Source organism: Lates calcarifer, linkage group LG3 (genome assembly GCF_001640805.2).
Source record: "Lates calcarifer isolate ASB-BC8 linkage group LG3, TLL_Latcal_v3, whole genome shotgun sequence".
NCBI lineage: Eukaryota > Metazoa > Chordata > Actinopteri > Centropomidae > Lates > Lates calcarifer.
Window position 1 is genome coordinate 15,710,839 of NC_066835.1, and position 23,915 is coordinate 15,734,753.

General features: G+C 40.3%; 1 protein-coding gene across 1 annotated transcript in view; it reads right to left on the bottom strand.

The window, feature by feature from the left end:
• The window catches only part of LOC108890307 (oxysterol-binding protein-related protein 10-like), a 65,374-nt gene that overhangs the window by 34,503 nt on the left and 6,956 nt on the right, over positions 1 to 23,915 (bottom strand). The window contains 4 exon segments of the mRNA XM_051067800.1: positions 3,150 to 3,347; positions 7,936 to 8,004; positions 11,101 to 11,180; positions 18,560 to 18,735. Of these exon segments, the coding sequence (XP_050923757.1) occupies positions 3,150 to 3,347; positions 7,936 to 8,004; positions 11,101 to 11,180; positions 18,560 to 18,735 (523 nt within the window).

A 23,915-nucleotide genomic window follows, 5' to 3' on the forward strand; every position in this document is an offset into this window, starting at 1 on the left:
AAAGAAAAAAGCTTTGCATGAAATACTGATGGCTCCTCCAAGAGCGTCATCAGGATGACAAGCAGAGGAACCAAATGAACTGTTGAGGTAAATGCCAAGTTTTTAATACACTGTTTGGCTAATGGTTTGGCAGTCTACTCCCTACTGTTGCAGTTTTAGGAAATGAGACCATGGCAATAGAAAGGTGCTCAGATCCTGCTGTGAGGTTTCAATTACATGACAGGTTATTAGGCAAGCTGTGTGGGTTTTTTTTCCTTTTTTTAAAAAAAAGAATTCCTGTGGGGAATTAGACGCCATACAAAGCTGCTTTGTCCCAGTTTAAGACAGGCACGAAATGAGAGTTGTCTTTGTTATTCTAGAGCGCGGATCAGATAGCTACAGGTGAAAGATTTGTCTTCTTATCCCTGTAACCTTCAGCTGAGCAACAAAGTCAAAAACTTTGCTCACTGAGTCTGAATAAAAACTAAACTTCGGAATAAAAAATAATATGCTGAAACAATTAATCAACAGACAAAAATTCAAGCATTTTTCCAGCACACATGCCAATCCTTCACTGTTTCCTGCTCATAAATTGTAAAGACTTGCTGCTTTTCTCCATTTTTTATCATTTTAACTTAGAAAACGATCAATGTTTGGACTGTTTTTGACTCAGACAAAACAATGTATTTAACAGAAACCTGTGAATTTCTGACCTCTGGTAGCATTATGAACCTGTTTATTTACAAGCAGCTCCCCTTTTTTGTTTGTCTCATGCTCACAGATGACAACAAACATGCACATGAGGGACGCAACACATTCCTGCCAACGGTTTCACACTATTCCACTCTACAAGTGGTGGAAATGTGCCAACAATGGAAGTGAGGAAGACGACTGTAAGCTAGTAAACATGGGTACAAAAAATACAGGATTTAAAATACTCAAAAAACTGTTTTTACAAATGTTTAATGAGGAAGGAAATTCATTCAACAGGTTTGTTACACCTAAAGGATACACACACTGAACTCCGGTAAGTAACACTGAACCTAAACACCACTGTCGTTTGTTTGTTTGCTGTTTGAACAAATTCCTGAGGGAAATGTTTAGCTGCTGAAAGCTCCACTATGTTCACAAGCTAGTGGCTAACTTTAGTCTGTCTGCCGTTTGGAGCTGAGCAGGTAAGTGTGCAGTGGGTTTATCAGAGCGTACTTTTGTTGTTAACAGCCGCCTGTTGCTGAAAACGACAACGATGAGAAGTGAGACTGAATTAAAAACAGCTAAGGGAAACTGCACAGATAACTTTCATATGCATGTAGTTATTTGCTCCATCATTGATAACATCAATGTAACTTGATTGTTTTATGGACATGTGTCACATTTTTAAAACTTTATCCTTTTGATTTGAATGAGTAACTACAGAGCGTAATACTGTGCAGATTAAAATGCATTATAAAGAATTTATGTTTTTGCAGCTCAAGGACATAAATGCGTCAGAAAGAATCCTGTTGGGATCAAACAATATTTTTCAGGTTGACAGACGTGCCCTCTTTCTTGTCAGCTTTTATTTTTCTCCTCTGTACCTACAGTTTACATTACCCCAGGTATTTTACATTTAGAAAGCTTCTTGTCTCTCCTTGTCCATGTTTCCTCCTCCTTCTTTACTGCTAAGTCATCTCATCTCCATAATTCAGCAGCCAGATGCACAGCTGCCTGGCAACGATCCGAAAACTACATTTCATCTCCAAACAAAAGGGTGCAAGCAAAAATGCTGCAGCTAATGGCTCTATAGTTTGCCAGCCAAGCATACAATCATATCTCCATCACGTCTGTATCATTTTCCCTTTGCAAACCCAACTTCAAGCCTAATCTCTAACAATTAATCACCATAACCCAAATGCAGACAGCCTATTAAGGAGAGACAAGGAGAAAAAAACAATCTTCTCCAGAGATAAGCAGACAATAGTGAATGACTGTGCCGAGCGTATGGAGATGTAGCAGATGAGGACGAAGTGGTAACCAGAACTGACAGGTCTGGTGACTGAGGCGGAGAGAATTAATTTGAGCTTAAAACTAAGTCAAAAACTGATAGGACATTTCAAGTGGAGGGATTTTTAATTAAGTCAGGATGTGCTTGCAGGTCTGTAAAGTTAAACTCTTATGGAAATGGTGGTAAAAACTATTAAAATGCACAAGCTTTGCTCCATACATTCAGGGATTAGCAGGACAACACAGTCAGGGATATTAAATGTTCCATATGGACAAGCTCGCTGTCACTTTTCCCTGTTCATCACCCTGGCAGTTTATCGTCTTTGCACACATTGACACTTTTACATCTTATATGTTGATTACTGCACACACTCCACCACACACTGACCACCATTCGACAACATAAGCTCCACCAGCTCTTCCCTCCGTCACCGACCACGTAAATCAGTATTGATATATACCGCAAAAATGCCAACAAAGCTGAACTTACAGTAGAGACTGAGCACACCGCAGTCAGTGTCAAGCCTGCCAGGGAGACAGAAATATCTGCTGAACACACTGCACCAGTGTCCCACCTGAGACCAGTGCAAAGGCTCTGAAAACAAAGGCCACGAAAAATACTGTGCAGCTTTGTAGCTGAGGTTATTGGAGTTTGGTCCACATGATTAAAAAGGACAAAGCCTCTCTTGGTGGACTTAACTGATGGTTAAAATCAAAATCTTTTCCATTTAAACACAAGACTGAGCGATTTTTTTCTTAAATAAATCCAGTTCATTACATCTGGAGTCTTATTTTTGTTCATCATTGCTACCTGTATGACATTATAGCAGGTTAGCGTGCTGGTCACATCAGCTAAACTTTTATCATTTTACTTGCCTAAGTGCACAGTGAAATTAGATATTTTTAGCAACATTTTGAATGGCTTAGATAATCACTCTGATTGCACCTTTTAGCCCAGTCAGACTCTGTTTTGTTTCCAGATCTAAGCAATAAAGATGGTCATTAAAATGTAATCATAGCTAATAGAAATGGTGACCAAACTACAAAAATAAGACCCAAGTTATAATAAAACACAATTGTTCTTTCATGCCGTCTTGGTGCTGCCATCTGCACTTGTTACTCCCTTTCTGTGCAAAGTCTTTAAAAGAAAAAAAAAAAACAGTCTGAGTTATTCCTTCGACACCCACCTCTTTGACCTCGAGCAGCCGACCTGGGTACTGACTCTTGGCCCGCCGAGCGGCAGCCGGAGATTTGTGGTGGGTGATGGTGACGATGTTGCTAGGTGTGGCCGTGTGGCCCAGGTGCCTCTGGGAACCCGGGGATGATGATGGGGTTAGGTGGGGGAGGAGGGAGAAGCTACGGGTCCGACCAGAGGATGAGGAGCCCTGGGGGGGAGGAGGAGAGGGAGGGATGGAGGGGAAGGGGGGGTGACACAGAAAGGGAGAGAGTGAGTTGTGTGGGAATTTAAATGTGACATGAGAGTGATAATGTAAAAGGTAGAGAAACAATTTGTTTATACATAACAATTTTATTACTTAAAGAGTAACTTTAGACCAGGCTGGAGAATAGTGCTTTGTTGTCAGAAATGTGCACCTGTAACCACACCCAACAGTGATGTCACAGGGTCCTGGAGTACACCTGTACATCACTGCAGCAATATGATACGTTAAAACCATGGAGGTCGGCAAAAACAGGATTCCAGGGGGCGTTCAGGATAAAACAAGTAAAATCTACGATGCAGAGAGCCCAATAATTCAACCCCCAGTTAACTCGTTACTCAAAAACATTTCACCCCAACAAATGCACCTAAATTTGATGGACTGTAACAGGAGGAGCCACCACTCGGTTTGTGAATTTTAAAGTTTTGTTGTGTTGTTTCTCTCTGTGCCAAAGCCAAAGCCACATCACATCCCTCACTTTGATGCCTCCTGCGCCCTGCCCCCCCGTGTGACTCGTCTCTTCAGTTCGCCGACCTCTGTGCTCACACAGGCAGCGATGTCAGACCAGTATCTCTCTCTTCTGTCTTTCCTCTCCATTAGTTTACAGAAGAGCAGAGAGACAAGGCACCAGAGATTTACCTCCCAGAAGAACACAGAGGTCTGGTCACTGCAGCCGTAAAAATAAAATAGATCAAGTAAACAACTTCCACCCCACAGCCCTGCTCACTGAGACGGACACAACCAGCATTTGTTCTTTAGGAGCGATGCTGCTCACTCTGTGGTAACACAGGAAATCAAATGTTTGACTAATGTGGGGTTGTAATGATGTTGATCCTGCTCCCTTGAGTAGTTTTAATGCAAAAAACACACATTTTGAGAGAAAGACAAAAGATGGTGTTAATATAACTGTAAGAATGTTCTGCTTGTGATTAGATGCATCCAAACAGAGCGAGTTATAGTGGGTAGGTCCTTGTGTAATCATTTAAAACTAAAATAATCAGCTTACAGGAGAGAACACTGTTGTATTGTGCAAGGCTAAGCCATGAGCCGTGAGTAAGCAGAAAAGGAACTGTGTATCAGGAGTGCGAACAGATAGGCACGCTGAGGTTTTGTCCTCCAAAACTGGCACAGAGCCCCGAGCGTTTCAATAAACTGGAACGGAAAAGAAGATGTCCGACCAAGAAAAATCAGAAAAGAGGAAAAGGAAAGGAGGAGCAGTGATGGAAGGAAGGACAGAAATGCAGGAAAAGTATTAAGTAGACGTGTGAGCAACACACAGAGCATAAGCAAAGGAAACTAACAAGCTGAATAAACTAAAGATCTGTCAGGTTGATACACATCACAGAGCTGTGTTTCCCGCTCTTTTTGGAGTGGGACCCCTCGTCAAAGGATCTGGCCTCTGTGTTCACATGAGCTGTCGGCAGTTTTCCTTTATCAGACTGTTTTATTTGGGGTTTTTAGAGGCCTGCAAGACAAGCAAGTATCCAGTATTTATGTAAAAAAAGGAGGCTCAAATTTGAAAAAAAAAAAAAAAACAGGAAAAACACACATTAACAGTATTTTTCATCTTCCTTTAATCACCACTGATTAAAATCTGCATATTAAGTCATTTCTGTGTAAAACTCTTTTAGCTTAGAAATCTAATTTTCTTCAAGGAAGTGGTGAAAAAAATCTGAAAGTACTCTGACAATCAGTTTCTGACAGAATTTAACTTGATAATGAGCAGCTGTGTCTTAAAACAAAAATAAAGAACATATTTTCACTACACTGGCAGATTATTTCACTTATTTTTAATAACATAAGTATTTAAGGACCCAAGTTAGAGCCTAAAATGACTTGGTGAGAAGATTTTTCAGGTTTTAGAGCAAGTAGATATGTCAAATATTATATGAAAAATATTCTAAGGATAATTCTTTTCACTATTTTACTAGTGTGATTAAGACACAAGTGCCATGCCTGTGAAATTCAAAATACAAGTGTACAGCAAGACCTTGGTCTTCTAATCTTATTAAAGACAAGGAATCTGTACACATACAAAAAAGACGATGCTTGCTTCCTCACAGGTGCTCTGCTGTCACTCGACTGTGGGCGGACTTGGCCCTGGGTGAAGTAATGTGGGTAGGCGGTCAACTGCTGACCTGTCATTTTCTACTCCACAGGGAAGAAAATTACACACAATTACCTATTCCATGGTAGAAAGGTTTGAAAATAGTTCTTAAATACCTTGTACATTTTGGTATGAAATTATCAGCTGAATACAGCTGAAGTTTTGATCTGTGTCTGGCCTAAAAGTTCTGCCTCTGAAACATCATTTAGACCTCACTATGCTAGATTTTCATTTGAGGTCAATGCAAATTAAATAATTTTAAGTGAGTTCCTTTTTTCCCCAAACATTTTTCAACATATAAAATGTTCTTATTGTAGCCAAAACTGTGTTTGAAGCCCAGCAAAGACAAACACAGCAGTGGGCAGCAGAGGCTTGGCAGCACACATATAAACTTTCTTTATTCAGACAGAAAGTAAACAACATTGCCAGGCAGACTCAAAGTTCACAGTTTGACTCTACAGGAAATACCCTTCCTGTAAGGAGTTGTGTGTGTGTGTGTGTGTGTGTGTGTGTGTGTGTGTGTGTGTGTGTGTGTGTGTGTGTGTGTGTGTGTGTAGTTTCAGCTTCACATGGTCACTGGCCTGTTTGTCAGGCTGCTAATCAGTTAGATAACCTGTAGTTGTGCTCACTGCCTGACTGAGCAGCCCCTGTCCCTCCACCTGCTCCAAGCTCTCAAACCACACCTGTCTGACACACCTGTGCGGGGTGGACACAATAACACCAACATCAACACTGTGTCTCAAGTCGGATATTTCAGTTAATACACTGACATACAGTTCATTGTGTACACAGTATACTCACTGGCGTGGTAACGCATCCATGATTTCTACTGGGTAGCTTTGTTTCAAATCAAACACTGCCGCTGTGCAGTTACGGAAATGACGATGGCAATGTGTAACCTCAATTGTCGCCCGCCAAAATATCCAACGGCTGGCTTTGCTGAATTGACCTAAAAATTAACGTTTTACTTTCCCCTTTTTACTTCCCGTTTAACCTTCCCTTTACGCCGTCGTCGGTCCGTCTACTTTCCTCGGAATCCTCCATTTTCACAAATTTGAAATACGTTGGTGGGCCCTTCCCTTTCCGGAACGTCGCCAAGATGGCGACCGTTAATTTTCTATGAACGTAATTTTCCGACCGTTTAGAGTAGATCATCCGGGTACCACGTATTCAAAATACCAAACATGAGTATAGAAGTACACACAAGATAGTAAACCTTTTTCAACAATGACATCCCATGCTTATTTCTTTTATTGCATTCGCATCTCATCGCACTGTCCTCGGTGGTTTAACGGCACCCAACTGAAGAATTCGAGCCATCAACTGTTTATATCAATGAACCAGTTTCCTCCTGATATATTTACATAACAGTAATTGACGGAAATGTGCATTCATTATCATTTTCTCTAAAATTTGCGCCCCATTTGGATGTAAATTTGCCTAGTTTCTGAGTTTATTTGTGGGGTCTGCTAATTATCTGCTGATGAAGATTATATGATCAAAAGCTCCAGAAACACTATTAAATGGACTTTGAGGTGAGATCGGGAAGCAGTTCAACTGTGTCAGAAAGATTTGCAGAAGATTTTCAAGTGCTTGTTATTTTGTCCACCCCTCAGGTCTATCCACAGGTAAAGTACTGTACTAGTATATGCTGAGGAGAAAACTAGCATACCAAGTTGATAGCCTACCACATCAACTCCAAAATAAAAGCATAATAATAGCATAGTTTGAAAAGTGTATTTCCTGCACCTGTATTGGATCAGCAGTATAAACTAAGTCAGTGCTCTTTACAGGGAAAATGAACCCCTGCCCTTTTTTGTAATAAATACATCTGTTACACCTTTTCTGCCAAAGCGGCCCATGATCAGATATGTAGCCGAGCCTCCGCCGCTGGCTGCCTCATCATCGGAGTAGCTGTGATAATGATCTTAGACACACACAGTGCAGCTCAGGGAAGGATTAGACCACAGCAGTGGGTATAGTAATAACAGCTGCTGCTGTGGAAATGCCCCACAGTCACCGAACAGGAACAAAACGCCCACTCAGCTCCACAGGCCAGAGGGAAGACGAGAGAGAGAGAGCGACCATCTTCCTCCTTCCACTTCTCTTTGCTTATCCAATTTTCTCTCATCTTTTGACTGCTTTTCTCATCACGGCTGAGCAGAGTAATTGGACTTTCCCCTCGCTCCAGCTGTGCAGCAGTCTGAAGTGTTGAAGAGCTACATGTTGAATAAGCGAGCCGGCAATGAGGCAGCTTAATGAGGCCATAGTATTTAATTGTTTAAGAAGACACATGAAAGAGTGTTTTGAAAGAAAATGTATATTAGAGGACAGATGGAGCTTTCCTTTCATTTGTGTTGTTTGGAGGAGAAACTTTCTTTGTGAAACAAAAGTGTAGAGGAAGGCGTGATGTACACAGAGACTCACCAGCACCTCCTGGCCTCCTCCTGCTCTTTCCACACTCAGGTGTTCATCTGAGCCCTTCAGCTTCCTCATCTGAAATCAACACACACATACAGGCAAATTGAATGGAGGAGAAATATAACAATTGTCCATGCTTCCACACAGGCGCAGGGGTTTAATGAATATGAAAACGAAAGGTGTTGTAGCGGCTCATGGTGGTTCTAACACCTTACTCGGACATTTTATCTCGTTTCTTCACTTTTAATTTGTTGCCTCTTTGTTTAAAAATACTCATACACTGTACAGTATAGGACTTAATCATGTGCTTTGTATTATTTTATAACACAACGCCAACAAATCTTGTTGAAGAGCTGGATCAGATCTTTCTTTCTTGCTTGCTCCTATTAATACATTTCTTAAATTTCCTGTAACATCTCAGTGATATTTACGGAGTTATTTGTCTCCTTTCCAAGGTACACAAGCTGTAACTGAGAGTACTTTCAGGAAAACAACAATGTCATAGAGACTATGATCTGACTAGTCAACAAATACAACCACTGGACATTATGCTTTTAGACAGAATCACCAGTTTTTAAAAACAGAATTTGTAAAACATCTTATGTCTTGTGTGAGACATTTACATTTAGTCATCTCTCTTATACGATGCAAGTGGGGTGGACAAAATAGCAAAAACACCCAGTGATTTATTCAATACAATATAAGAAATTCTCTACGTACGAGCTTAAGAATTACAGCAGAGTTTAATCAACGCCTCTCTGACAGGCTCGGTAAAAACAAAACTTTATACGCTTCACAAAGCTATGATTTATAGCAGGTTATTTGTACTCAACTACATTAGATGCTCCTAATAAACTGGTAACTCACACATTTTTCACAATAATGAACGCCAGTGTTATGAAATATAAACACCAAATGAATTTCAGAGTACAGAAACTCAGCTCAGAACATAATCACAAGCATCCGAACATCATCGGCTTGTTCATTAATAGCTCCAGAAAAGACCAATGAAAAAAAAACTTCCGTCTTCACAGCTCACACGTACAAAGTCAACTTTAATAGCAAAAGTTTGCCAAAGAAATAATAAAGTTTGGATTATTTCTCTCCTTCACGCGCTGCTGATTTTCACATTGTCATGACCTGCAGTGAAGCTCCAGAAGGAGCTCTATAACAAGCCTCATTCTCCGCTGGATCAGGCGAATGGGGATACACCCCACAGAGATACAGTCAGCGCGCACACACTCACACACACCGTCTAATCCCTTGAAGCCCACGCTAAACCCCCCAAAATACACATGCCCAAATATGAATCTATGAAACCCATATTAAAAAAAAAAGAGTGGTTGTGGATAAAGGTAGTTACACTACACCAAACACAGTAATCTTTCAGAAAAGAGCCCACAGAGACATGAAGAGGACAGTGATGCCGGGGACATTAAGCTACACACTCATCCTCAAATAAAGCAGCAGGAGCATGCTACCACATTTCCCTAAATCGCTAAGTCTTCTGTCAATGTCAAGCGCTAAAAATATTCATGAATAATACCAGCAAGTTAAGTTTTACACGACACGTGGAAACTGAGCTCTTCCCTTTGTGCAGAGAAAGCACAGTGCAAATGCTGTCAGTCCTAGGTCCCTTATTTTTACATTTTAAATGCATTATGACACACTTTTTGTGTCTGTTGTATTTCCGTATGTTTTAATTATTTCCTCACTTTGTTTTTTGAGTGGAACGTTTATTTAGGAAGTCAAAGACACACTGACAGATTTAATCAATTAAGAAGCATTACAGTTGTCTGCTCTGTTTGTGTTCACTGGGAGAAAATGAAAGGAAGTGAAAATCAAAGAAACCTCTGAATAACACATGAAAGTAAATGATGATACATTTGGTGTAATGAGACCAAAAAACCCCATGAGTTGACTCAGTAGACTGCTGTTGCTTTCATGTTAAAATACTGGATAAGGCTTTGACCATCTATTTCGGTTCCATCTACCAAATAATTGGTGAATCCATAATCTAATATTAGATAGGCCTAAATATTTTTCTTCAGCTGTCTGGCAAAAGTCCATGATTTAACAACAAAGTTTTTAAGTTTACTTGAGTCCAGGAGGCTGATGCAAGACTTCATAGAGAAAAATCCAATTTTAGTGAGTCGAGATGATGAAATAATGACAGAGCATGAAGAGATGAGAATCCAGGAAAGATCACTGAAGGCATCTAAAATAGTCTTGCCACAGCTCTAAAGTTCATGTTGCACTAACTATTCCTAAATCCATAACTAGGTTTGCATGTTAATTCCCTCCTAACTACTCACTAATTTCAAATCAGCGATTTATTGAATCATATCATTAAAACTTAGGAAGTGTTTTGGCTAGTAAAGACATCTGTAATGTGTTATTTAGTTAGCAGGAAACATATGTAATGCTGTCTAGAAATAAGCTATATAAATAAAAATCATTACCATATTATTAACAATTATGCTAACCTAGCTAATGCTATATAGCCGATTATTATTAGCATAACATTTTGTAATTTATTAAGTAGCTCTAGTAAAAGGTACTTTAAAATCATCTTTTAAACAGTATTTTCATCACGTGCCTGAGCAAATGTGTTGAGCATAGTTCATTAGCTTTTACTTTTAATCTCAAACGTTTTTGTCAGTTAGCTACACGACATTTAAGCCTGGCAGTTACTGAGAGTAAATACTAAGCAACAAATCTCTACATATAGGCTACTTTTTGTGGACCATAAATTTCAAATTTGCAAACACTTAAACTTTTAAATGAGCTAAGTTTGAACTTTAGAAGAGCTGGTGAGTGTCAGTTCAAGACTTCATAGAAAAAACTGGTAATTTTAGACAGTGAAAAAAAAAACAGGCCATGGACTTTTCAAGATTCTGCAGAGGGTTTGCACCTGGTAGAGGACCTGCTTCTGTGCACAGACTGGCAAACTGCTGAACTCCTGAACCTGACCTGAGTTTACTGAGATAAGAAACTGACACTGTCACATTTCTAAACAGACACACAAGGAGACAGGAATCTCCAGGGAAATGTCAAGGATTTCCGTTCACTTCTCTTCCTGAGCAACACACACCAAGAGCTTGGACCAAGGTCGTGTTTACAACTCTGTTATCATCAATGTATGTGTGTGTGTGTGTGTTTGTGTTTTACCTTTGCACTGCTGTCCGAGTGACGTCTGGCACACACTTGTAGCTGACTGATCCATAACTGCTGCTCTTTGGCGTCGGAGGCTGCAAAGACACACACACACACACATAACAAAAGTAACTTAATAAAATTACAACACTTAATTTCCTGTAAACACAAGACATTGAGAATCGCCCATAAATCCTTGCATGAGTTCACAGTTAGGTCAATATGCAGTTATAGGAAAGTCGTCTGCTTTTAAGTGTCTCCACATCCACTGATAGTCACCATTCAGTTTCTATTATTAATGGTACTATGAACTGTAAAATTGCAGCCAGAGGAATAAGATACACAAGATTTTAAATGTTTACTTATGCTGTAAACAGATAATTTAACAAACTCGCAGCTTTAGTGTTAAATTATTGTCTGATGGGAACTTCCACAACACAAGGAATAAAGAGAAAAGAGCAAATGCTGCGTTTCTGTAATTTTTGTAAGGATAATAAAAGAAGAGTGTCTGATTTAGGCTCATTATATTCAGATTTTGACCGTCTTTACTATGTTCACCACCAGAACTCTGTCGTTGGCATTATACAAAGGGTTTTGATGGACAAATCAGACCTTTGATTTGAGAAATAAAATTTACTGAATATAACCAGCTAAATGAGTAAATTTAAAAGTCTGATATGAACTAACAGCAAGAAGTGTTTTGACCCCAAACACGAGTGTGCAAGGCTTCAAGTGTGGTTTTATCTGTGTAGAGAGGCAAGTTTAACCCATTATAACCCATCATTTGGCCCAAATGGTTGAAAAATGATGCACATTAAAACATTAAAGGGTGTAATTTGACATTTGTGCAAATATGTTGATTAGTTTTTGCCAAGAATAAGAAGATCAATACCACTCTCATTTCTGTAAGTGCAACAGCTTCCCCGGATATGTTCAAAATGAACAAAATATTTCCAACAAAACAAACTGTGAATATGTTTGTTTAATCTGTACAAATACTTAAGTGTAAATACAAGGCAAACCAGCTCTAAACTAACTGGCTGCTGGCTGTAAAATAAGCTTCATATTTACTGTACAAATGTGAGAGTTATTTGCCCAAATGTTTCCTTACATGTATTTGGGAACTCACAGTAAGTGCGTAGTAAATATTCCTTTAAAAGCAAACTGTGGAGTTCATAAAACGACCTGTGTTCATTCCAGAGGAGGAGGAACAAAAGCTAACATCGGTGTTTTTAATTCGTGACTGCCTTAATCTGTAATTTTAAAAAAAACAGAGCTGCTAAAATTTGGGGCCTGCACTTGACTGAGGCATCAGTGAAGACGACCCACTGGATGCCGTGTCATTATTCAACTTGTCGACGGTCCACCTGACCATTTGATCCTGTTACCCTCTGCACAAAGTCCTGAGGGCTGGTATCACATCTGACCCTGTTCATTTCCCCCTCTACGATAAATTGAACATTCAGTATTCAAAGAATAGCAGCAATTCATTTGGCCAATTTGCGAGCAGCACAGGAAGCAGCAAGCTTGATACTCTCTGCGTGCTTGTGGTTTTCCCCTTGGCACAGAGACAATCCACCCTGCTATCCGAACACAAATAGCCAGTTGAAGCCCAGACTTGATGACTAACACACAGCGAGCTGCAGCCCTCCGGCTGAAGGAGATGCTGACTGTCTGCTTGTGCTGACCCAGTCCAGGTCAGATGGGAAAATAATATCCTTCTGATCCCATTTCACTGACTAATTATTGGAGAACAGTGTCTTTGATGAGTCTGATAACACAGGGTTTAGGCTGTAGGTCAATCCCAACTGGAGCACCAACAGCATAAAAGAGTAACAGAGGACTGAAAGATTGCACATGATTGCACTTGATTTCAGTTTATGGAAATTACTGTACCTGGGAATTCTTTGCTTCTACTGAAATAAACAAAAAAAAGCATCATTCAATAAATAACATTATTTTCAGACCATCTGCATGCACCTGTTCTTTTCACCTTACGCAGTACTGCCTCATGTCTCTCACTCCACACCTATCCTGCAACTCTCCTGCACTTCCCCCACAGTTTGAACCTCTGACATAAAGCCTTATATTTTGAGGGTATAAACTGCACTAATTGTACAAAAAGCAGCGCATATAAATTCTGACTCGCCAATCAAAGATAAAACCCCCCAGCTGGGTGGAAAACCACACAATCTGGTGACGCTGGTTTAAAAAATCAGGTTATACACATTAGAAACAAATTCCTTCTTTGTTTCACTATTATTCAGTAAAACGGTTTCCTTGCGGCTTAGCAGGGAAACCGTGTCTATGGAGACACAAAGAGGTGACTTCACACTAAAAAGACTTGATTTGACATGATTGCGTCTAACGTTCAATCAGTCGTTAATAACAGTTGTTGTGCAGATGCAGGCTTCACGAAGGGCTCACGGCAGCACTTTGCAGAGCACAGAAACAGGAACAGCACAACCCTGAGCTCTGAATGTGCACATTAGAGACATTAGACAGTGAGTATGGATAAAATGGGACAACAACCTAACACTTATTTACAGGTCTACTAAACACATCAGGCTTCACTCAGATCCAAACTACTGCATTTGGCTCCCTTGATGTTTTTCTGTTCAGTGAGCCAGAACAGCGAGAGAAAACTGAGCAGCCCTCAGATCTTAAAATATTGTGGAATCCCTGATATTTACACTGAGAGACAAAATCTTTTAACTCCTGGGCTTGAAACTAAAATAAAACGCACACATGCACACAACAATAGTGAAGTGTAACTCATTATTATACTGCAACTAAAAACCTTTTCTATTGAAATGCAACATGATGAAAAGGTAAAATTTAAGAATTAAAACGAAAACTAGGGATTCACTTCATTCAAGATACAATTCCAATACCTCAACTCTTTAAAATCTGTATCACTTAACTATGTGGAACTCACTGGGATCATTTTAATGTGAAATAACATTAAACCAGGTCAGTACTGAGGCTGACACTGATCCAGCAGGTTGATCCAGTCTCTTTCAAGCAGAGACTGTTCAAATATGTGCAACATTATCCAAAACTAATCCACCCTTGTTTTAAAGATGCCTAAATTGAATTCAACTCTGGTTGTCAGACAATTTTCATTTACGTCTTTTAAGTATTTGTCTCCTGATTTCCCAAATTTAAATCCGCATAAAAGCTTTAAATGTGAAAATGAATGCAGCGCCCTCCTTATTAGTGACTGAATAATGAGGATGGAAAACTTCATTAGAGACACTGCAATGAAACTTTAAAATCCTATGAGCATTTTTTAATGAAATATGTAGAGCGTTTTTTGACACGCTGATAGAGGGTAAGGCTCAGCATACGGAGAATTCAATTTGCACATGTCAATCACTCGTGCCGCCAACACCTGCCACAGTCATGAGAACACCTACAAAAATCCTCTTTAAGTGAAGAGGTAGCTCTGAGAAAATGAGATGAAACTGTTGACAAGTGCAGCATTCGCTCTGCTCTCCCACTGGGAGTGGCTGCTCGCCTCTCAGGGGAGAACAGAGCATTCACACAGAAACACCTGTACCAAACTGTCTTTCTGCATAAAATACCCAGTAACAACCTTCCCACTTTTTTTCTTGTCACCATCCAAAGAAATCACTCCGTTCAGAAAGGGACCACTTACCCTGAGATGGAGCAAGTGTCTAAATGTGATATTTCTCTCTGTGATGTGCACAAGCCTAGCTGTGATTAAAGATAATTAGTTGTCTGTGCTGAGCAGAGCAGCCTCCATGGTGGCTATGCTAATATGCACCTGTTCGAATGGTGACGCAAGCAATACACGCACTACTTAGCTAAGAGCAGGACATGCTGTCCTCATTCAGGGAGAATACTATGATGATACTGATGAAAAATTCAAAGCTGGTTTTGTGTCACAAGAGACTAGGAGGTGACGTGCTGACAGCTCTATTCGTTTGATGAATGCAGTGGGTTTGCGCTGGAAACAGAGGGGACTTAACAATGAAATGAGAAGCTGGTCCATCTTCCCACTTAAAATGAGCTACAATAGACGTCCGTCCTGGTCTGTGCTTCTTATTTTAAATGGCAATATCTGTCCCAGAGAGACAGCTGAATGATATCTGGACATTACTGAGAGAGAGAGAGAGGGGGAGAAACCTCCTCCCCAGTCAATCATTGCAATACCATCATCGGCTAATTACACCCATTTTAATTACAGCATTGTGAAAGATGTTATTGGTTATGATAATGGTATGTCTGAGAATTAATGCCAGGTCCAGCAGTTAGATTTGATTAAAGTGCCGGGAGATATTATGTGCAGGGCACGTTAAATATATATTTCATAAAAATGGCTAGCAGAGACTAGAGAGGTTACAAGAGTCACCCAGGAATTACAATAACCAGCCTTTCTTCATCAAAACGACACAATGGACTCTGATCCCTGTGATTATTTTTACTAAGGCTGTAACACTACATTCAAATTTGTTGTAATTTCAGGTTTAACTTTAGGTTTAATTGCCTTTGAATAGCTTTTATTCATTCACAATCAGACTGCTGCACTCAAGTCTGCAGTTCATTTATTTATATCTTTTATGTAGTACATCAGGTTACTTTACCTCACTAGTATGAAAAGGTGCATGAAAGGAAGTCATAGCCTGATCCACGCATGAGTGAACTGTCGCTGCCAACTCATGAAAAGAAAAATGAGTGGTTGTCAGGAATTTGTGAATGTAATGGATTTATTCAGAAGAAAAAGTTACTTTTTAGAGAGGACACTGTCAGATATGATTGTTTTATCTGTAAAAATTGAGTACAGTTTTGTTCCAGTTACTAGAAAACACACCCACAAAGTCTGCTCAAGCTGCCCAAAATTTACTTACAAGAGTAGTTTGACACATCAGGACTTATGGTTATTTCCCTTCCCACAGAGAGTGAGATGTGGAGAGTTTTTAATTTTTGTATGTTACATATGAAGCTACAAACAGCCGATTAGCTTAGCTTAGCATTAAGATGCATTCAAAACAATGCCCCACCCCCCAATACCAAAACTTACATTTTGGTTTTTGCACAGATTAAACAAATGAGAACTTATTTGAAAAATTTAGAGGTGTAACTACTCAGTCTGACAAAGTCTCTCTGAATAATCACATCAGCTGGAAATGTCACGTCCACAGCTAACAGGGGTTATCACAGGGAACCATACAAATAGTTTGCAAACAATGGACATATTTGTAATTGTATTGTATTGTGCTGTAACGTCTTGGCAGGTTAATAATAATCGAACATGATGACAGATTTCTGCATCAAAACACTGGTAAAATATCAGGTTTTAATTATTCTGATGCTTGGTAAAGATTGTGTCAGGCATCTTAATCAGCTCTGCCAAACATAACTTGACCCTTTCATTGGCCGACTGTCTCACTGAGACGTTGTGTGATAAATAGCTTTAATTTGCCATCTGAGCATTCAGACATGATTAAATTCCCACTGCTCTTCACCTTTGCTCAGCAGCAAAATGCAGGGCCTCACAGTCTTCCTATATCCAATGCAGTCTCCCTATATCCAATAATGATAATGAAATACTCCATTTATATTCCTCGGCTTCAGCGAATTACACTGTGCTCCTTTACTTTACAGCTGTGTTAGATGTCACATATAAATCCCCTGATGGATCAAATTTAATATTCTTGCATTTACAGAGAAACATTATAAAGAGTTGAGATCAACTGTTACACAGAAGACATCTCGAGGGAACCATATAGGCTTGGCTTCAGAGGTTCTTCAAAAAATGTATGTATTAATAATTTAAATGTAATTTTATTAATCAATATACATTTATATCTAGTAGAGGTTAAATGAGGAGTAAATTGTCTATTACACTTTCCGTAGTATAAAAAAGACACATAAATTATAATGCACTAACCCAATAATTATCTATAATTTCTTGAGAGAGCTAATACTTCTCAATCAATATTATGTTACATATATAAAGGTTTAACAAAAAAAAAAAACTAATTTACCAATTCTGACTGTCAACAGTGAACTTTTAACCTCTATCTTTACCACAACCAGTGCTGTCTTTTATTTCATTATCTTTGACTGATCATCATTTAAACCGGAAAATGCAGAAGGGTTGAGGGACTTTTGTCAGCCCTGGGTAACGTCTGCTGCATTTAGCCCAACAATCTTCACTCAGGAGGCAGGAGCAGCTCGAATGTTGCCTGGGACGAAAAAGTGAGAAAATCACTGCTACTGCTTTTAAAGCTACGATTCTGATCAAAAGACCCTCTCCGGTCTGAATTCTGACTTAGTGGTCTTTTGGTGAAACTGTAAAGGTGAGGGTGCTTCGTCTGTACCCTCACTTCGAATTAGCTATAGATCCTGTGAATCCAGTATCTTCTTACAGTGATCAGGAGACTTGTTAGAAACCTTCTTGTGAAACCGCATCAACCTGAGAATAAAGATGGCATTTAAAGCTTTGGACACAGACCATCTGTAAGATGATACGCAGCTTACAAGCTAAGCCTGAAAAACTGGAAAATGACTCCAGACTGAACCTTGAAGTTACTCTTTCCCCCTGCCCCTCAAGGTAGGCTTTTCATGGGTTCCCATGGTAACAAGATCTGAGCGTAACCGCTAATCTTAATCACACACTGTTGAGGACTCACATGTGAGCCATTTTGTCCCCCGCTGTTTAACCAAATTGAAGCTTTTGAGTGCAAATGTTGCTATTCCACTGTAATGATTTTCAGAGAGGGAATATTTAAAAGGTAGTTGTGGGTCTTTGAAACAGGCTTGGGGGTTAGTTCAGCTGAGCTCATCAAAAAATCTCTTTTATCCCTCAACAACTTTCTTGATATTTCTTGAATCGTAGACCAACTTCTTCTCCGCTGTGGGATCATTGTTTCCTCTCAGCTCAATACGCATGGATCACTGAGTTACTCAGGGGAATATAGGCCAAATTATTCTGTTATCCTCGCCCTTCAAGAGTACGAGGGGACATTCCAGCAGCTCAAGTGGAGCAACAGTAAAGAGGGAGTCTCTCTTGCATCAGTGGATACAGGTCACTGAAAGCACAGGCCCTTAGCACAGTGACCAGCACAGCTCTTTGTCTGGCACCTGGGTCACACAAAAATGCTCCTTTAAGCTGAGGCCAGCTGCAGAATCATGAGTAATTCTTTGCAGTTTCATTGCTACAAGAGACCTGTTTCCTATTAAACAAAACTATTCTATCTAATGTTTGTATGAAAGTATTGATTATAGCAACTTTAAAAGTAAAATACTGCAGCTTTAATTCTATCAAGAGCCCTCCATACTCAGCTGTCCATTGCATTCACAAATACCAGATGGAAAAAATTCATTCACAACACCGCAGCTTGTGCACTGCACTCCAACTGACTCCAACATAAAACACACACACTCCGCTCAGTGTTTGTACTTTGCCATATACGGGCAGCCTGAGGCCAGCATGAGGTCATACCTCTGAGTTTGTACAGCTCTCCATTGACAGAGTTTACAATGAACATGTGCGGAGCCTCGTCGCTCTGGGTTACCGAGGCACCAATCAGGGGCAGGGACCCACGGGGCTTCTGGCTCTTCCCTTGCTCGTTGACAAAGTACTGCAGCTGTCCCAACTCTGGGTCCAACACAAAGTACCTGCATGGAAGGAAAACAGACACAGAGAGAGAGAGAGGGAAGAAAGTAATGAACCAGAGAGAAAGAAGGAGAGGGGAAAGTAGGAGAAGCACCGTTAATGTTATCATCATTTTGTTTTATGCTCTCATTATGTTGTTTACTGGTAAAACTTTTTTTATTTTCCTGTTGCACAAACTTTTCAGGGTGTGGGAGAGAGAGGGAGAGAGGAGGAGGAGGAAGAGGGCTATGAATGAGTGTGAGATGAGGCCGAAGAGAGCTGCCATAAAAACATACGACGCCTCAAAATTTCTCACCTCCCATGCAGCGAAGCCTGCAGGATATTATTTACCACAGCTCTGTTCGCACAAGATTCGTTAAAAATACCCCTCCATGCACATTAAGGCCTGCTTTCACCAACATCAAGCCGGCGAACTCGACTCCAAATTACTCAAGGTAGCGATTAGTGCAGCCATCTTCTGCAGAACCCACAGCCCGAGGCGTGGAAATTAAACCCCACATTTTCCCCTTTGTGATTAATGAATCACATTCAATCACTGCGTAATTGAATCTAAGCCTCGCTCATCACTAGCTGGAAGATTCAAAGCCAGCCAGAGACATAACCCAACACAGGGAGATGGAGATAGAGAGAGAAAGAGAGGCAGACACATTTCATTTCCTGTGGCCAGAAAAGATTCTGTATGACATTCAAGAAAGCGGCCTGTCTGCTCTGCTTAACGCTTTGCTCTGGTTCTTCAGTTCAACACAGGCCAGAGTGGCACTGGGTAGCTTCCCCTGACCTTTCCACATTTGTGTACAGTGGCCTGAGGTAACAGCAGCTGTCTTTGTCCATGTCTTCTGGTTCAGCACATGGCTCCGAGGCGCCTCCACCCCCCCGCCCACCAAGATTCACCATTTTAACAATCAATGCTTTCCGTCCATCCACGATTACAGAAGCTATGGTATTGATCAGCCCCTTTATCGAGCAGCTTCATCCTCGGCACAGACACAGCTGTTGCTTCCTCCTATTGCCACATCACGGTCATATGTGATAATTGAAGAGACTGTGAGGTGTCACCTGTCCACCCCTGTATCTCTCAGGTGCAGTTTTTTAATAGATGTCTCACGAATTTCAAAGAACGGCAACATCTGACTTCAATTTGTCCTCGTGCTGTTGTGTCACACACAACCACTGCCGCTTACTCCTCGTCATCCATGATACATTAACAGGCTTGTTGTTTGATCGTAGAAACGTGTGTTACGTTCAGAAACTTCATGTCCAGATATTTGTTTTCACTGTCAGTTCATCTGTCAAATACTTTCTCAACTGGTAAAATGTCAGAAAATGGTTCTTTAAAAAAAAGTCCATTACTGTTTCTTGAGTCCAAGATCCAAGGACAAAGAAAAGCTGTAAATCCTCACATTAAAGTGAAACTGAAGAATTTCTTAGCTTTTTTGCTTGAAAAGTGACTGAAATGATTAATTAATTAGTTACATAGTTCAAATTAATTGAAATTAATCGATTAATCAACTAATAGTTGCAGCTGATAACACTTTCATATTGCTAGTTTTGTCTGACCGAGAGTCTAAATCCACTGACTTTCAGTTTGTCGCATGTGACAAAGAAAGAACAATTGAAAGGGTGTAAGTGAGTAATGTTTGTAATCTTTTTTATGACATATAGAGACTTAACATCTACCTTAACATGTACTGGATGGACTGCAATGAGAGTCTGTACAGACATATATGAGAGGAGGAAGCCCAATCATTCTGGTGGCTGACTTAAAAAATGAAAATGTGTTATTTATAATAACTGATAAATGATAACAGGAATGACTTCAGCCTTCACATATGCAACAGTAAGAGGACAGAAAACTGCATCCTTCACCGTACTGTAGGCATTTTCCCATGAACCCTCCAGAGTTCCCCAGAGAGGATGCAGTGAATACTTGCTGTCTGAAAATTGATCTGGACTCACGGTCTTGCCCCCTTCCATCAGAGGAGCGGGTGATTTATGTCGACCACAGCCAACCAGGGGAGCAATCTGCCTGCGTCGGTTTTTATCCAGCCCTCTCTTTTTCTCTCTCACGCACACACATACTGTACTGTGTATGAAGTCTTGTCCTCTGTTCAGTCAGCGGAGTGGAGCTTTTACCGTTGACCCCTCCAGGCGCTTGTGCCTTTACAGCTGAACCACAATGCAGACCTTTAACATGATGGATGGTGCTGGATAACAAACCTTGAGCTTTACATTTAGCCTTTAGCGTCAAGGCAGCGCTGACGTTACTGACGATCTACGAGGCCGCAGACAATCTGGATGAACTTTTAACCTTTGGAAGCACGAGGCTGCAACAAACTGGACAAAATGAAATGCAACGATGGAACAACAACGTTTGACAACAGCAGCTCCAGTTCATTTCTTTCAATATTCAATTAATTCTGCCAGTGTCTCCTCAGGTTTTCCAACACTTATCCCTGTTAAAATGCTAAATATCTAAGCAGCAGGCTGTAGGTCTCACTGACAAGTTGCAGTTTGTTGAGTGAAACAATTGTGTAGCAGGATGCTAAACTCAAACAACTACTGTACTTAAATGGAAGAGAGAATCAGGTCTGGACTATCATCTGGCAAAGTGCTGTGTTGTCCAGTTGCACACATGAAAGTGCACACTCCTGGTGGAGTATTTTGTTACTGTGTAATTGTGTTAATCAAATCGGACATAATAGTCCTGTTTCCCGTCCGGCAGGTACCTAAAGCAACAAGCCCTCACCAACACAGCTCTTGTGCGACATTTTAATGCACAGCTGTTTTCAGTCTGTACACCCACTTGGCACAGAAACCACAAAACTACTGAAGACTTTGCCTTGGGCTATTTGAAACTGTGACAGGCGTCTTTGGCACCATTTTCTGACATTCTATGGACTAAAAATAATGAAAATAATTGTTAGTTGCAGCTGACTTTCCTGTTAAAATGCTAATATGCTTAATTGCAGGCTGCAGATATGACTGATTTGTTGTCTGGGTTTTATTGCTTTTGGATAGTGGTGCATATCACGATTTCTAATAGAATTATAACAAATTAATGCACATTTTTCAATCATAACATGTACAAATAGTTTCAAACTTTTTCAAGCAAAGAAAATATTAAATCTGTATTCAGTGGCTTTTCTGATTTTTCATCTGGCTTACAGCTGTGAAATGTAATCACTCATCCACTCAGGAGCAGACATCTGTAACAACAGAGAGCTTTCTAATACTGAAACATTTCTGCTGATACCATTTAAATAAATCACCAACATAACAATGATAACACTGTAAAAAAAAAAAAGAGCTTAGTCAAGCATATTTGTCCACATGAAGAGAAACACTGCCATTTCCTAATGGAAATAACATTGATGCTGCAGGAAATAGTTTGTCAGCAGAATTTGCATCTCCTCTCTGCTCTTTCGGCAGTTAATTCTCAAAAATGCTCCGAGGAACATCAGAACAGGAGGAGGTAGTAAATCACACTGTTTATTGGCAGAGGATGTGGTGATACTTGTTCAGTAATAAAATATGTGTCAGAGAGGTTATGTAAGCCAACATTTTTATCATCTATGTACTATCATGGGAAAATCTTAAAGCTTTAGAATTATATTTATTATGTAAAAACACCAAAACAGTGTTTCCTAATTGCTAGCCTGTTAGCCAGAAGAATTGCCTTCTCAGGTATTACAGAGATGTTTCTGGCCATGTCACAAATTTCAGTCCAATATTTGCTGTTTTTTAACCCAAGTTTGGTCTCCACCAGCTCCTGAGAAGAATCTGGCTCGTAAAAGGCTTCACTCATTTCACCAGCCACACATTTACTTGCCATTTTGTACTGAGCAAGGCCTGGAACTGCTACCAAACTTCTTACATACGTATGGTTGACCAGAGCAGTCAGAGTCATCTGAATGGAGTATTTCTCAGTAGGTTTGGCAATACAAGTGTTCCTTTTTTGCAGAATTATCTGACTCAGTGTAGAGGAATTTGCTGGAAACAGACTCACGGAAACCCACCTGAACTTGACGAGCATAAATACATTTTTAAGAGGTAGAGATTCAATCTAACAGGGGACCTGGACCTAAACTCAGACCTGAGGTTAAATAAACCCGTTCCAAAATGCAGTCGACCCAAACAGACCTTACTAGTCAAGTCAGAAGAGTGGACTGTTTGTTCCCATCTTTCCATATAGACTATCTGGCAATCAGGAATCCACTGGTTCTTGCTTAGTTATGAAATCCTACTGCACCACGGAGTGTCTCTCCTGACAGGCTGCTGACAGCGCCATCAGTCCAACACCGGAGCTAATGGTATCAGAGCGGCCGACAGAAACAAGTCACACTGTCCTGCTTTATACTGTTCGGTGACGCTCTGCCCTTCATTCCCATCATCGTCTCTGGTTACTTAGTTCTGTGGTTTGTTAATTTTGAAGACAAGACTCCATTGTGAAGTTTACAGCCTGCCACGCCGTTGCTCCTGCACTGCTCTGTGTACAGTGAGGCAGCTAAAAATAGACAAAGTAATGAGGCGACTGACATTTTGTGAGTCAATTCTGGGTCTTCTCAACAGATGCATCTGGCGTTTAGGGGACAGCCCGAACACAAATACTGGTAGTAGTCCACCAATTAACAAACAGAAGTCAAAAACAGCAACAGTGTAAAGATAATATCCAACTGGACTGAATATCAACAGAAGATTGTACTTTCCTAACCAATTCAATACCTGGAATCAAATTCCAAAAGGTCTTTTACATACTGTTAATGACTACGCTTGGATTCCTGTGAGGACACATGGCAGCAAAACAAGGCCTTTCTCAACCCGACTAGACTGAGTATGACTTGGACCGCATCCAACTCGGGTACTGGGCCAGGTGTCTGTTCCTCAGAAGCAACTGGACCCATATAGGCCTGTAATTCAATGTTAACATCAAAATTATTGCTACTGCGAGATCAAGTCTGAGCTTCGATCAAAGTGCTGCAGAAAAAGAGCCAGACAGTTGATTCCTGACCTTAGAAAACAGCAGGTGATGAAACAGTCAACTGTTCTGAAGCTGTCGACCATTTCACACCAAGTCTGAACATTTACAGTCCCGAAAACTGAAACTGTGAAAACGCAATCTGCTGATGAAGACAAGGGATATGATCAAAAGCTCCAGAAGGAATGAGCAAGCGGACCTTGACTT